The sequence below is a fragment of the Propithecus coquereli genome, unplaced genomic scaffold, assembly GCF_000956105.1.
Source record: "Propithecus coquereli isolate 6110/MARCELLA unplaced genomic scaffold, Pcoq_1.0 Scaffold355, whole genome shotgun sequence".
Taxonomy (NCBI): domain Eukaryota; kingdom Metazoa; phylum Chordata; class Mammalia; order Primates; family Indriidae; genus Propithecus; species Propithecus coquereli.
Window position 1 is genome coordinate 4,017,341 of NW_012149230.1, and position 16,126 is coordinate 4,033,466.

Here is a 16,126-nt window from a genome sequence, read left to right on the forward strand (position 1 = left end):
TCATAGTAAAAATAACAGAACCCAAAGAAAAAGATGATATTGAAAGCAGCTAGAGAGAAAATTCAGATTATTCACAAAGGAATAAAAATTAGAGTAAGGGCTAATATCTTAAAAATGGAAGCCAGAAGACAGTATACTGAGAGAAAATAACCACATACGAAATGAAAATATCTTTTAATAAACAGGCTTAAATAGAAAACATCTAAGTCATAAAAACCAAAATATACTGAAATTTCCAACTAACAGAACTTCACTAAAGAAAATTCTAAAGGATATTCTTCAAGCAGTAGGGTATTCTCCTAGATGGAAGAACTGAGTTTTAAGAAGAAATAAAATGACAAATACATAGGTAACCCTAAATGAACCCTGACTATATAATATATAGTTTCCAGTGGATTAAAGAATAATGTGAGAAGTAAAACTAGAAGCAGAACTTCAAAAGATAATATAGTAAAACTACATTAATGAGGTAGTCTCATATAAAACTGAAAGAAATCCTATTCACCCAAAGCACTATTAGGATCAAAGATCCAAATGCGAGAGATAAAACTATAAAATTTAGAGAAGAAAACATAGGTGTAAATCTTTGTGACCTTGGCTTAGGCAATAGTTCTTAACTATAACACCAAATACACAAGTGACAAAAGAAAAATAATTGTACTTCATCAAAATTAAAACTTTTGTACAACAAAGGATACTATCAGGAAAATGAAAAGACAACCCAAAGAATGAGAGACAGTATTTACAAGTCATAAAACTGATGAGGGCCTAATATCTAGAATATATATTAGGCTCTCAACAATAAAAAGATAAATAACCCAATTAAATAATGAACAAAGGATCTGAATGGTCATTTCTCTATAAAAGAAATGGCCAATAAGATGGCCATTAAGCACATGAAAAGATGCTCAACATCACTAGTCATTAAGGAAATACAAATTAAAACCACAATCAGATACCACTTCACATCTACTAGGACGGCTATTGAAAAAAAAGGAAAATAACAAATGTTGGCAAGGAGGCAGAGAAAGTGAACACTCACATGCTGCTGGTGGGAATGTAAAATGATACAGCCACTTTGGAAAACAGTTTGGCAGTTTCTCAAAAATTTAAATGTAGATTTACCATATGACCCACTTCTAGGTATATATCCAAGAAAATTGAATGTCTACACAAAAACTAGTACATGAATCTCACAGCAGCATTATTCGTAATAGTCAAAAAGTGGACACAACCCAAATATCCATCAACTAATGAATGGATAAACAAAACATAATATACCCATGCATTGGAATTTAGCCATAATAAGTAATGAAGTGCTGATATGACGTGGATGAATCTTGAAAACATGCTATATAAATGAAGCCAAACACAAAAGGTCACATGCGATTCTGTTTATTTGAAATGTTCAGAACAGGCTAACCCACAGAGACAGAGAATAGATTAATGGTTGCCAGGGACTAGGGCAAGCAGGAAGCGGGAAGTAACTGCTAGTAAGTAGCAGTTTCTTTTTGAAGTGATAAAAATGTTCTGGAATTAGTGGTGATAGATGTATAATTTTATGAATATATTAAAAGCACTTAATTATACATTTTGAAAGGGTGAATTTTGTGGTATGTTAATTATACTTCAATTTTTTAAAAATCCTCCTTTAAAAGAGCTATTGAAAAAAAGTGAAATAAACTACAAATTAGACAATATCTATTATTCACCTGACTGACAAGAAACTTCAAGAAATCGTAAGAAGAAGAAAACAACAAAATAAGAGAATACAGACAAAAGACTAGAAGGATGAACATAAGGAACACGAATAACCCATAAACAAATGAAATTAAGCTAAGCCTCATTCCTAACCATGGAAATGCAAATTAAAGCCACTGTGAGAACTATTTCACATCCGAATGGAAAAAAAATATCAAGTACAGGCAAAGACACGCACAAACTGGTACTCATATATGCTGCCAATAAAATGGTACTACTATTTTAGCAAATTTGGTATCATTCTAGTACATTCGATGATGTGCATAATCTCAAACCAAGCAATGCCATTCCTGGGCATATGCCCCAGAAAACCTATACATGTGAACCAAAACCAGCACCACTGTATAGAGTAGCAAAAAACTAGAAAAAAACAAAAACAAATCTAAGCACCCAAAATAAGAGGGACAAACAAATTTTGCTACCTATAATTATATAATCAGACAATGCAACAAGGGAAATGAATGAATGAAATGAAGGAAAAACTATAATAAAAGCAAAAAACAGCAAGTCATAGAATACATAAGCCATGATTCCCTTTACATAAAGTTACAAAATACAGAAAATTCCAAATTATCTTCTTTAGGGAGACAAACATACATTCTTAAACTATATTATGTAGTAAAAACATACACTTACTTGTTTCTTTTTCAATTTAAGGATCTGCTGTTCTACTTTTGCAATTTCTCGATCTACACGATCCATACTCTGAATTAACTCTTCCTTCGAAAGTTTTGAAGGTGAAGCATTTTGATCATCTCCACATGGTTGCCCAGAGATTGGAGAGGAGGGAGCTTCATGTTTACCTCCAAATGCTGGATCCTTTGGAGACAAAAACCAAGAACAACAATTTACCTCACTAATAGCCAATGGTAGAGTCAAGATTGACTTAAAGGAAGAAGGCAATTTTAAGACATAGCAGAGCCACGTGTACTGTCACTGACTGACTCTCTCTCTCTCTCTCTCTGTCTCTCAAGAGATGGGGTCTCACTCTGTTACTCGGGCTGAAGTACAGTGGCATAGCTCACTGCAGACTCCAACTCCTGGGCTCAAGTGAGTCTCCTACCTCAGTCTGTCTAGTAGCTGGGATTACAGGCTTGAGTTACCACACCCAGCTATGTGTACTAGTTCTCCAATGGCAGTCCTCAAAGTAGCAATTTTCTTATTCACACACACATGCAAGTATATGTACACAAACTCCATGGATGTTTACACCACTTTTATAGTTTAGATACCATTTAATATTTTGAAGACCCTGAAAGCCACACAGAGCAAGGTGGCCAAGTGTTGATCAGCCTCTAGTGTAACAATATTGACACTACAGAGAGTTTTGGGGGAAATAACAGTGCAATCAATGCAAAGGAAAATACCAATTTCTCAGCCATTTCCTTGCAATGGCTCTTTAAAAGGTTTGAACAAGTAGGCTGAGAAATAATATTCCAGGTAGAACTTGTTGCCCACTCAACAGCTGTGACATGGCCACGAGCTCCTATCAAAAAGTTCTTGGGCTTTCCAAGGACCAAGACTGAGGTACAGAAGTCATAGAAATGGCCTAGGAACTTTTGATGCTACGATCACTGTGCCTACCTTCATAAAGCGCAACTATGCCTGCCCACACTACAGCACATATAACATCTCTTCAGCCAAAAACATCCCATCCCACCTCCAAATCAGCAGAGAACTATAGCAGAACGAAAATCCCTCCACCTAAAATCTATTACTACCCAACATACACACACTCCCTTGTTAAATTGCAGTCTGAGGTAAAGATATAAGCAATATTAAAAAACACATGAATTTTAGATTAAGGTACAGTTTTCTTTAGGCTATAAGAAGGCCAGTATGAGGATAGTTCACAGGATTATACAACCCTAAAATATATTTAATAACAATTAAGTAACTGTGAAAAATCTGTACCAAGAATGCATATAGGAGATACCTGGATAGTTGTTACAAAACACCTTGGTACAGAAATTTCAGCTAAAATATAACCCGTATATTGCTGAAAAGCTTCACATTCTATAATAGTATGTACTGAATATAAGAGGACTTCTGGGAAAATAAGGTTATGGCTATATCCTAAAACTTATACAATTCTGCAAGGAAAGCACCAAAAAATAAAAATTTAACAATTCTAATAGACTTAATATACAGTTAAAGCTCCAATATCATTTGCATTTGGCATATAGGCAATCGTTGGCAGCCTTAAGCCCTATAGTTTATGATTCGTCTGTTAAAATGTAAATCTTTGAGGTCCACAGGCTTCCAAAAGAAAACAGTATGTTTCATCACCAAAATAAAAAATGAGATCTGGGCTATAACCATCTTTATCAACCTTGGAAAACAAAAAATACAGAGGAAAATGTCTTCACGGCATCTTTTCAACACTCAAATCTTCACTAACAACGTGAGAAGCACAGCAGTTCTTGAATTCACTGAACCACCTACTACTTGCACTAAATAAAGACTAAATATAGAATTTTCAAATTTTCTTAAAGTCTTCATATGCTGTGAAGCCTCTTTCTTTAATTATGACACAGCTTCCTCCTGAGAACATTCAAACAATAATGTATAGGGACAAATCTTTAGTGAAGCACCAGAACCTCCATGTTACGTTAATATCATTCTCCTACCATATGTGCATAAACTAATTTTGTTACAGAAACATGTACAATAGCAAAACAGATAATATTTTGATTCAGTAGATTCAGCTCCCCAGGTGATTGTGATGCATCCTCTTAGAACTATTATTATAAATCAATATTTTCCACTGACTCCCTTTCTAGTTAAATATTTAACAAAAAAATTCTTCGAGTGCTTATTTCTGTGATAGGAACTAGGTACACAGTGGTGATTAAACAGATACGATCCCCACCTTCACGGAGCTCACAATCTTGTGTTGGAACATCCAGATAGCTATTTTGAAGAAAAAGAATTAGAGTCCTACCTCGTATCTTATATCAAAATAAAAGCCAAGTAATAGCAAACATTTGCAAGAGCTTATTAGCAAATCTCAAAAACAAACAAACAACAACAAAAAACAAGAATTCACATTATCTTTAGCTCAGGAAGGCCAAAAGCAAAAGACATAAAAGACAGTACATAAAAAAAAGATGAATCAAAATAAAAAACACAATCTTCTGCTTATCAAAACAGTAACAACAAATTCAAAAGGCAAAGGATGAAATGGGAAAACCATCTGCAAAACATGGACTCTAAAAAAACTCAACAGAAAATAAAAAATAAACCAACAGAAAAATGGGCAAGATATGAAAAAACAATTTACAAAAGGGGAAAGATGAATAACCAACAAACAAATGAAAAAAATGTTAAATGTTACTAACAAATAAACGCAAGTTAAATACAATCATCTATCAAATTAACAAACTTTTTTTAAAATAAATATGTGGTATCAGCAAGGATAGAAGTGGGTACCTTTATACACTGCTGTCAGGAGTAAGAATTGGTTCTATTCTTTTGTAGGGCCATCTGGAAATACCCACTGAAAGCCTTAAAAATATGTCAACTCCAGTCTATAGTTAATTATACTAACAGGAATTTACCTTAAGAAAGTAAATAAGAATGTATACAAAAAACTCAGCCTAAAGAACATATGTCACAACATAGTACTATGAATAAACAGGTAACCTAAATGTGTGATAATTGATTAAATAAATGACTTTATATTCATATATGGAATGCTAAGTAATCTCTAACAATACAGTTGTAAATTTACTGACACAAAAAGAAGCTTATGATATATTTAAGCAAAAATAAAGTTAAACAGAATGCACAAAGTGAGCACATTAAAAAATGCCTACAAATAGGGAAGAGTAAACACCAAAATGTTAACAATGATTTCTAAGTGGTAAGACTATAGGTAACTTTTTCCTTCAAGCTTATCTAATTCTTCAGTAAATGATACACCCTAAACTTAACAATAGTTAAAAAAAGAAAAAAACCTAACAAATGTTAATTCTTTTTAAATCCTTACTTAGTAGGTAGCAGTAGTAGTAGTAATCATGGTCTAGTCCTAGGGGAAAAAGCAGGACTGGGGGGGGGGGTCCCTGGGTTTTCAATTCCAACTCAGGAGGCACTACCTAGATCACTTAATTTTTCTTAACACCTGGTTTCTCAACTACGAAATGGAATTAGGTCATACTATGATTCCACATGTCCCATTTTAATAAATGAATTTTAAAGACCCCTTTCTGATAGAAAAAAAATTCAAGAGCTATAAATTACATATGTGGAAATTTATTCAGCTGTGGGAGAAGACCTTTAATTCACTGTATTTTTAAATTACTTTTTTTTAATGCACCAAAACTTTTGTTGTAAACCTCAGACTACTGTATAATTATTTAACATGATTAGGTGGGTTGCAAAATTCCCAGAAGCTTAGCTAATTTTCTAGCTTATCACAAAGAGCTTTTCCCCACATAACTTATTATTATGAAAAATTTCAAATTTACACAAAAGTTCAAAAAACAGTATAATGAACACTCATCTATCCTTCATCTAGATTCAGCACTAGTTAATATTTTGCTACATGTACTTGTCTTCTTTGCATACACACACTCTTTTTTTCTTGACTGAAATATTTGAAAATAAATTGCAGACATATTTACTATATTTTAAATCACTTTTCATTGCATAAAAACTCCAAGAAAATGTGTCAGCACTTATTTATCTGATATCAGGGTAGAAAGGGCAAGTAGCCAAAAAAAGTAAATAAACTTTATGGGAAACAGATTTGACGACAAAACATTTTAAACCTCAGCATGGTAAAAAAAAAAAAAAAAAAAAAAAAAAAATTAAAGGAAAATTGACACTAAAAAAACCAGGAAAAATACTAACTTAAGTTAGTAAAAAGGTTAACACTTTGCTGTTAAAAGTTTTGAAAATTAGTTTATTCTTTCTAAAACAAGTATTTATTCAGCACCTACTAACTGCCAGGTACTTAGTAATCTGCAGATTTAATGATAAGCAAAACAGTTGAAAAAGATAAATATGGCAACAAAAGCACAACAGACACATGCACATTTCACAACAGAAGGTAAATGACAATAAACACAAGGGGAATAATGGTTTGATCTTAATAGAACTCATAAATTCACAATATATATTGTTTGAAATGTCACAAAATATAGCTAAATATCAAAAGTAGTTCTCTCTGTACAGCATAGTAACTACAGTTAATACTTGTGTATTATATACTTAAAAATTGCTAAGAGAATAGATTTTAAATGTTCTCACAACAAAAAAATAACAGTGAGGTGACAAATATGTTAATTACCTTGATTTAATCATTAATCATTTCACAACATATGCATATATCAAAATATCACACGGTACACCAGAAACATAATTTTTTTTAATTTTTCTTTTTTTTATGACTTTCCACAGAAATATATATAATTTTTATTCTTCTATTATACCACAATAAAACTGGGGGAGGGGGTCTTTATCTCCAAGTTATAGAATTATAGGTTAACTTTTTTCTTTGTTTTCCGAGTTTTCTGTGTATATTACTTACGTAAATTAGGAACAAACATTTTTCTGTATAAAAATTTTAAGCACAGTTAAACCTCACCTAAGATGTGTTTTCTCCCATGTAGAAAATTAACAAATTGCTACTGAATTTAAGGGGCTCATTTAAAATTTAATTTAAATTTCACAAAACTAGCAGTCTTGCATACCTCTGACCACATTTTATAGCCCAGCAAGCCAAAATGCTTGAGAATGTTCAACAGAAATTTTTCCTTACACCAGTCCTCTCAGATTATTTTCACTTACCGAAGTGAAAAGTACTGATTTTAACAGTCTGGAGCCCTCAGTCTGTGGTTTTTAGTTTTGTTTAACAAATTTCTTACTTTCCCATAGCACCAACCTTTAGAGACTGGCATAAGTGAACTTTCTCTGAGGTGCTGTGCCTGAATACGACTAAATAAATATTGCAAACCTACAAGTCTACCGGGTGAGAGAACAAACGTTTACCTTCTTAGCATCTGCAGACCTCAGCCCTTCTGGCAGCGTGTGCACTAGAGGTAAAACTGCAGCACTGACGCGCTGAAAATGGGAATCGGAAACCTGCTCCAGACGTGGGCGCTTGGATTCCAGTGAATCATGATCCACCGGGGATGGGCCTGGGTGGAACTGTTCATATCCCGTTCTCCTTTCTTGAGGCCTGATACACACAAAGAAAATAAGCACTTAGGCCGGGCATGGTGGCTCACACCTATATACCCAGCGCTTTGGGAGGCGGAGGGAGTAGGATCACTTGAGGCCCAGAGCTCCAGACCAGCCTGGGCAACACAGCAAGACCCTATCTCTCTGTCTCTCTATATATACATAAATATGAAAAAATAGTTTTAAAATAAAGATCCCATTGACAGTGTTCACTTGTTAAAAAAAAAGAGAAAATAACACTTAAAAAATTTTAAATTATATACAACTCCATGCTAACATCCCTGGTTAGACTTTGAAACAAATGAAAAGGTTGATTACTTTCAGAGTGAACTTCTGCCCCCTCTCCTCCCACCCCAGAATAATATATACCTCACCATAGTACTATTAAACTTGTAATTAGAATTTTTAAAAAGTTTCAGCGGTGTTGGGGGGAGGGGTTGGCAGGGGTAAAACATCCAGTCTAGAAGATGTAACAAAAGATTTGTCAATAATTTAGTTGAGAAATATCTATAAAATAATATTTTTAAATATTAAAATGCCATAATAGTTGAATTCAGAATAATGAAGACCAGAAGAGCCACCATTTTCCAACCAATAATAAAAATAAGTGGGAAAAATCAAGCCTCCCAGCTACTGCTATGTGGAAATATAAATGAGTTGAGAGGTATCATAAAGGCTTAAAGACAAGTCTTGAGGAGAAATCCAAAACTGTTTCCAACACGTCATCCTGGGTCCCCAAAATGTGTATTGTCTAGTTTCCCCTTGAAGGTCAGAATCTGTCTTTTATTATTTTATAGGCTGCATTACAGAGTTCTGCTCATGAATAGTCATTAATTTCACTTTTCATTTTCTACCAATGTATTTACAGAACTGATATTTTACTTTATGGCCAAACTATAAACTAATGTCTCACAAAACAATTATTTCACTGAAAACAAACATGTTTCACGTTTAGGATAGATGATGAAATGAATCCTAAGGACTATAGCTCAAAATTCTCAAATCTCGTTCAACACATAGAATCCCATTATCTTATTAAAATTCAGCATGATGTCACAAAAAATGGTGGAATAGGAAGCTTCAGCAACAAGACAAAGATGACTGCTTTCACCACTTATAGTTGATATGGTATTGGAAATTCTTTTCAGAGCATGAGGCCCCCCAAAAAAAGGAACTAAAAGGCATCTATCTAAATGGGAAAGGAAGAAGTAAAAATATCTCTTTATACAGATGACATGATCTCATATGTACAAAACCCTACAAACTGTTAGAGTAATACAACAAACTTGCAGGATACAAAATCAACACACGAAATTCAGCTGTATTCTATACACTATCATTGGACAATCTGAAAATGAAATTTAAAAAAAATACCATTTATAACAGTACCTGAAAGAATATAATTAAGAATAAATTTGACCAAGGAGTCTCAAGACTTAAAATTCTGAAAACCACAAAACACTGCTGGAAGAAAAAAAAGAAGACTTAAATCCCATTGGCCTTTTTTGTTTGTTTGTTTGTTTTTTACAAAAATAGAAAAACACATCGTAAAATTCATATGGAATCTCAAAGGACCCCAAATGGCCAAAACAATCATGGAAAACAAAATTAGAGAACTCACACTCCACAATTTCAAACCTTACTGAAAAGCTACAGTAATCAAAAGATCCATATTCCATTGAGGCCAGAGGTAATCTATCAAAAATTAGCATCTACCAAATCCACTGCTAGCCTGAGGGAAGATTTTGTGTGAATTTCCCCTTTCTACGAGAAAATGTGACCCTCTGTTGCAAAGGCCTGGCAAGTTGTGCCAGGGCTGGGTTTCAGTTCTCAATTGCCCCCTCAGCTAGAATACAACCTACAAAAGCATAATTTTCAAGTATTACATTTCCATTCCAATAACTCTATCTGTGAGATTTATCGAAGCCAGAAGAAGAAGCATACTCAGTCCTGGAGAAGAAACTAGGACACAGGACAATTAAAAAAAAAATCGCGATTGAGAAGGGCTCTTTCTATCAAGAAATCAAACTACTTTCTATTTCACCCCGCCAATCCTTTTTAGAAGAAAAAACTATTCATGCATAAATAAGTAAATATATAACTTAACATTGTTTAAAATTCCAAACCTTTAAGTCAACCATGAAAATCTTTGTTAAAACAAATACAATTTTAGGCCCAGTGCACTGCTGGCTCATGCATGCCAAGGCCAGAGGGTTGCTTGAAGCCAGGAGTTCAAGACCACCCTAAGCCACATAGCAAGATCTCGTCTCTAAAAACAAAAAAAAGAAAACACAGAATAATTAGCCGGGCTTGGTGGTGCATGCCTGCAGTCCCAGCTAGCCAGGAGTTCGAGGCTGCAGTGAGCTATGATGACACTGCTACACTATACCCTGGGCAACAAATTGAGACCCTGTCTCAAAACAAACAAACAAACAACAAGAAATGTAACTTAAAATGAAAGGAATTGCTATATTCCAGATAAATGCTCCTTTGTCATAAGAAATCAGTTCCTAAAAAATTCTTGGTTAAGAGTAAAGAAAACAATTATGGAAAGAACTAAGAAGGTAAAGTTTTGAGGTTTTTTAAACCTAATATTTCCAGTTTAGAAGTATCACATCACTCATTCTGTGAACACTTTTCAAATGCATACAGACCTTTAAACGTTCTCCAACACAACTTAACCTCTAGATTTTTGGAGGCTATATTATTTTTACTTTGTCAAGATTTAATATTTACATTATGTCACGGAACCATAATTTATCTAGTTGTCTCATATGGGTTTGTATTTCAGTGGGTTTACAGCTAACTACCAATCCTTTTACCAAGGCTTCCATTCTTTCTTTGGCCGGATTCTATCGTCTAGAAATTCTTCAAGGAGTTTTAGATGCTGTAATTGCTCAGTGCTTTCCTGTCTAAGAACGTCTGCCTATTGCTTTTATTCTTAAACTGCCTGGTATAATCCTCTTGGATATCAATTTCTTTTTCTCAGAACTTTGTAGCTATTGCTTCACTATCTTCTGATACTCAGTTCTGCTATGTAGAAGTTTAAAGCCAGACTCTCTTCTACTCTCAGGAGGACTTATTTTGCTTCCTGAATTTCTAATTCTTTTATTTGTCCTTGAACTTTTAATAACTCAACCAGGATCTGTCTTAGTTTTGGTCATTTTGTATAAATTTTTCCTACAACAAGGAATGTTCTATCAATCTACAGAGTTCTTTCTTAACTTGAAGGGGGGGAAAATTTTTTTTGTAATGAATAATATTTCTGTTCCTTTACCAGATTCTCCATCTCAGAAACATATGTTCTTATCATATGCTCGGTGATCTTTATTTGTCCTCCATATTTTCAACTTCTTCCTAATTGCCTACATCTTTGTCCTTTTCTTCTGCATTCACTGATTATCTCAAGACTTTCTTTGACAACAAAAGTTAACTTTTAACCACATCTACTTTATTTCTTGTTCTTTCTCATTTTATATATTGAATTTATAATGGTGGGCTTGGGAACACTTGAATGTCCAGTCTATCATTTTATCTCATTTGGCTGTCTGTTTTTTTTGAATAATTCATTATTGTAAGTTCACTTATAGTACACAGCACTAATGGAGCATGTTCTCAGTTTATGTTTCTTTACACATAGGGGTTTTATTTTTGGGATACCGTGTTGCTTTAATTTTCTTTTCCAGGAATATATTTGTCCTGTTCATGCCAGTCCTTACCCTCCTGCTCATGTACGCTGTGGCAGCTCTATCCAGGCCTTCTCTTTGGTGTGGAATAGCATGAGTGGGTTTCCTTGGTCATTTCCACTTTGCCTGGCATGTGTTTGTCTTCTCTGAGCCACAAATGGAGGACTGGGTATGGCTTTCTATATACTTTGCTGCAGCCTGAGGGAGCACGGAAGTAGGGCAAAGGAGAGAAAAACTGGCTGGTGTCTAGCAGCCTTTGTCAAGGATCCTGGCCCACTCTATCAGCCAGACATGTAAACCACTCCCGAGGGTTTGGCTCATCACTTTACAAAACGGCTCACTGTGACCGCCCTTCCTGTAGCCCCTGAGAACCAGGAGGGCATAACGGGAATTCCTAGGCAAACCATTCACCACCACCCCCATTTAAATCTTCTCCAACCTGTCCATACCCATGAGAAATCCTAGGATTTTACTGACCCTCTTTCTTTCCTCAATACTGCTTCGAGAGTAGAAATAAAAAACAGAGGGCCAGACATTCAAAATTCTTCTAATTCCTTCCTTGAATCCCACTTTTCCATGTTTATGGCAGTGGATATATGGCCTTCCCTGCTTATAATGGGTGTATTTTTACATTTCTTTTTTTTAAAAAGCAATCTATATTTGTATATTTGCTAGATTTTTACAGGGGGGAGGTTGACCTCAATTCTCTTCAAAAGCTTCACCAAGAAACTTATTCTATAACAATTATAAATACAGTCAAATAATTTCAAATCCTTCATCATCCTAAAACCTAAATAGTAAACACATTCTTAAAACAAGAAATCAGACTCCTTATAAAACTACTGAAACAAGAAAGCTAGAAAGAATTTTAATAAAAGTACTTATATTTCAAAATACTTTAGAATTCCTGTAAATAACACCAAAAAATGGAAGTGAAGAAATCACAACACATGCCTCAGAAACAAACAGGATCATAAGGAACTATTATGAAATTGTAAGCTAACAAATAGGATAACGTAGAGGAAATGGATAAATTCCTAGAAAAATACAACCTACCAAGATTGAGTCAGGAAGAAATAAAAAGCCTGAGTAGACCAATAACAAAGCAATTGAAGAAGTAATCAAAAACCTCCCATCAAAGAGAAGTTTAGGACCAGATGGCTTCACAGCTGAATTCTACCAAATATTCAATGAAGAATTACTACCAATTCTTACCAAACTTTTCCAAAATATAGAGCTAGAGGAAATACTTCCAAATACATTTTATGAAGTCAGCTTTCCTTTGATATCTAAGTCAAAGACAGCAAAAGAAAAGACAGCTACAGATCCACCTCTCTGATAAACATTGATGAAAAATCCTCAATAAAATAATAGCAAACTGAACTCAACAACACATCATTCTAAATCATAACCAAGTGGGATTTATCCCTGGCATGCAAGGCCGGTTTATACACAACAATCAACGGGATACATCACATTAAGAGAAGTAATAAAGACATTGGGAAAAGGACCTGAACAGACATTTCTACAAAGAAGACACAAAAGTTGCCAACTGGTATATGAAAAGGTGCCCAACATCACTAATCATAAGGAAAACACAAATTAAAACCATAGTGAGATATCGCCTCATAGCCCTAAGGATGGCTTCTCCAAAAGACTTGGGATAAATGTTGGCAAGGTTGTGGAGAAAAGGGAATCTAGAACACTGTGGGTGGGAATGTAGCCATTACAGAAAAAAGTATGGAAGCTTCTGAAGAAATTAAAAATAGACCTACCATATAACCCAGGAATCCCTCTTCTCTGAGTATATGCCCAAAGGAAATAAAATCAAAACCTCATAAAGATATCTGCACTCCCACGTTCACTGCAGCCTTATTCACGACAGACAAGATATGGAAACAGGCCGGGCCCCGTGGCTCATGCCTATAATCCAAACACTTTGGGAGGCCAAAGCAAGAGGATTGCTTGAGCCTAGGAGTTCAAGACCGATATGGGCAACACAGCAAGTGCCTACTTCTACCAAAAAACAAATTAAAAATTAAGATATGGAAACAACCTAGATTAAAAGACATATGGATAAAGAAAATGTGAGGTGTATGTGCAGGTGTGCTTGTGTGTGTGTGTATATAGATACAATGAAACATACAATGAAATATAATTCAGCTTTAAAAAAGATCCTGCCACTTGCCACAACATGGATGGAATCATGTTGAAATAAGCCAGATACAGAAAGAAAAATAATTTCATTATTTCATGTGTGGAATATTTAAAAAAATAAAAATAAATGAGCTCAAATACACAGAAATAGAGAATGAAACAGTAGTTACTATGGGGGGAAAAGGGGAGGAAATGAGAAGATGTAAGTCAAAGGATACACAATAGAGGTGTAGGATGAGCAAGTCTAGAGATCTAATGTACAATATGAGGATTAAAGTTAATAAAATTATGTTGTATTAGGGACTTTTGTTAAGTAAATTTTAGCTGCTCTTATAACCAAAAAAAACTATGCGAGATGATAGATATGTTCATCTGTTTAACTACAGTAACCATTTCACTATCTATATGTACCACATATCACGTAAACCTCAAATATACAGATAAAATTTATTTTAAAAAATAAATGTTAAAAACCATTCCTAACTTGAAGGCTGTACAAAAACAGACCAGGCAGGATTCAGTCAGCACCAAATGGCCTTAGTTTGCCAACTTCTGTCCTGGATAATCAAAAAAGGGAAAAACAGCAAACAAACAAAACAATCTCCATGCAGCAAAGGGACAATTTGAAATAATGATGTCAATACTGAAAAAAAGAATGACTCAAATGTTTGGGTAACAAACCCTTTTGCAAGCCAAACAGTTTCACATTCTTTGCTTTCAACTGTACTGAAGGAGAAATTAGTTAAGTTTTTAGCTGGTAGATCATAAAAAGTAATTTTAGATGTTAGATCACTGTGATTATTGGCCTAGAACTTGAAAGGCATGCAGAGAATTAAGTAAAATTGCAGCTACAAAATTCACTTCATTTCTATCTACTATGTCAATAATATTCTTTGCTTATGTCTATAAAAATAAAAATAGATATTTGCATAGAAGCCTGTCTCATTCCAGTAATTAGTAAAATTAATCAAAAATTATAAGAATTGGGGGGAAAAGTCAGTCCTATCTTAGTAAGAGATATATTTTAAATAAAATGTAATGTTTTGTCTTTAATAATCATGTAACAAAATTTATATATATTTCTGTTGTTTTGCTCAATTGTCTACTACTACTCATTGTCATGATAATTTAATCCAGAGTAAAAGTCTTAAACACTCAGAGCCTGATAGTCTAAGGAAATTTAAATAAATGTCAATTTCAATTTCTAAACATATTTGTGGCAGAAATACGAGAGTGATCAATAAAATACTATTAACAATAAAGTATATTAGTATAAAATTTTACTGGAGAAGTGAAAGAAAATAAAAGTTCAAGGAGTTGAAAGAACAATATAAAATTTCCTATTGCCAAAAAAAAGAGAGAGAGAAAAGTAAAAACAAAAACCACATCATCATCTCAATTGAATGGAAAAACATTCAACAAAGTTCAATATCCTTTCTCAATAAAAACTCTCAGCAGTTAGGTGTGGAAAGAAAGTTCCTCAACATAATAAAGGCCATTTATGAAAATTCCACAGCTAACATCATAATCAATGGGGAAAACTGAAAGCTTTTCCACTAATACCTGATAAAGGCAAGGATGCCCACTATCGCCACTGCTTTTCAACATAGTACTAGAAGTACTAGCAAATGTCATCACACAAAAATCAACAAAAGGCATCCAAAGCTGAAAGGAAGAAGTAAAATTATCTCTATTTACAGATGACATGACCCTACATGTAAAAAAGAAAAAAAAAACACCCAAAGATTACACACACAAAAAAAATTGCTAGAACTAATAAATGAATTCAGTAAAGGTGCAGGATACAAAAATCAACACATACAATCACTAGTACTTTTTATACACAAATAACAACCTAACTGAAAAAGAAATCAAGGAAATGGTCTCATTTACAATAGCATATAAAAAATGAAATAGTTAAATAAATTTACTTGGTTAAATAAATTTAACCAAGGGGATGAAAGATGTGTATACTGAAAACTATAAAACACTGATGAAAAAAACTGAAGACACAAATAAGATATCCCATGCTCATGGATCAGAAAAATATTGCTAAAATGTTTCTACTACCCAAAGAAATGAACAGTACAGATTTAACACAATCCTTATCAAAATTTCAATGGCATTCTTCCCAGCAACAGAAAAAACAATCCTAAAATTCACACAGAAGCGTAAAAGACCCTGAATAGCCAAATGATTCTGATAAAGAAAAAGTTGGTGGCATCACACTTCCTAATTTAAAATTATATTACAAAGCTATAGTAATCAAAACAATATGGTGGCCGGGCGCGGTGGCTCACGCCTGTAATCCTAGCACTCTGGGAGGCCGAGGCGGG

At 34.0% G+C, this 16,126-nt stretch overlaps 1 protein-coding gene across 6 annotated transcripts in view; it reads right to left on the minus strand.

Moving 5' to 3' along the window:
- NCOR1 (nuclear receptor corepressor 1) overlaps window positions 1-16,126 on the minus strand; it is a 158,463-nt gene that overhangs the window by 110,982 nt on the left and 31,355 nt on the right. For all 6 annotated transcript variants that reach the window (XM_012651413.1, XM_012651412.1, XM_012651414.1 and 3 more), the window contains exons 4-5: window positions 7,756-7,945; window positions 2,398-2,580 (exon numbers count right to left, since the gene is read on the minus strand). In XM_012651413.1, the coding sequence (XP_012506867.1) occupies window positions 2,398-2,580; window positions 7,756-7,945 (373 nt within the window). The remainder of the gene's footprint in view (window positions 1-2,397; window positions 2,581-7,755; window positions 7,946-16,126) is intronic.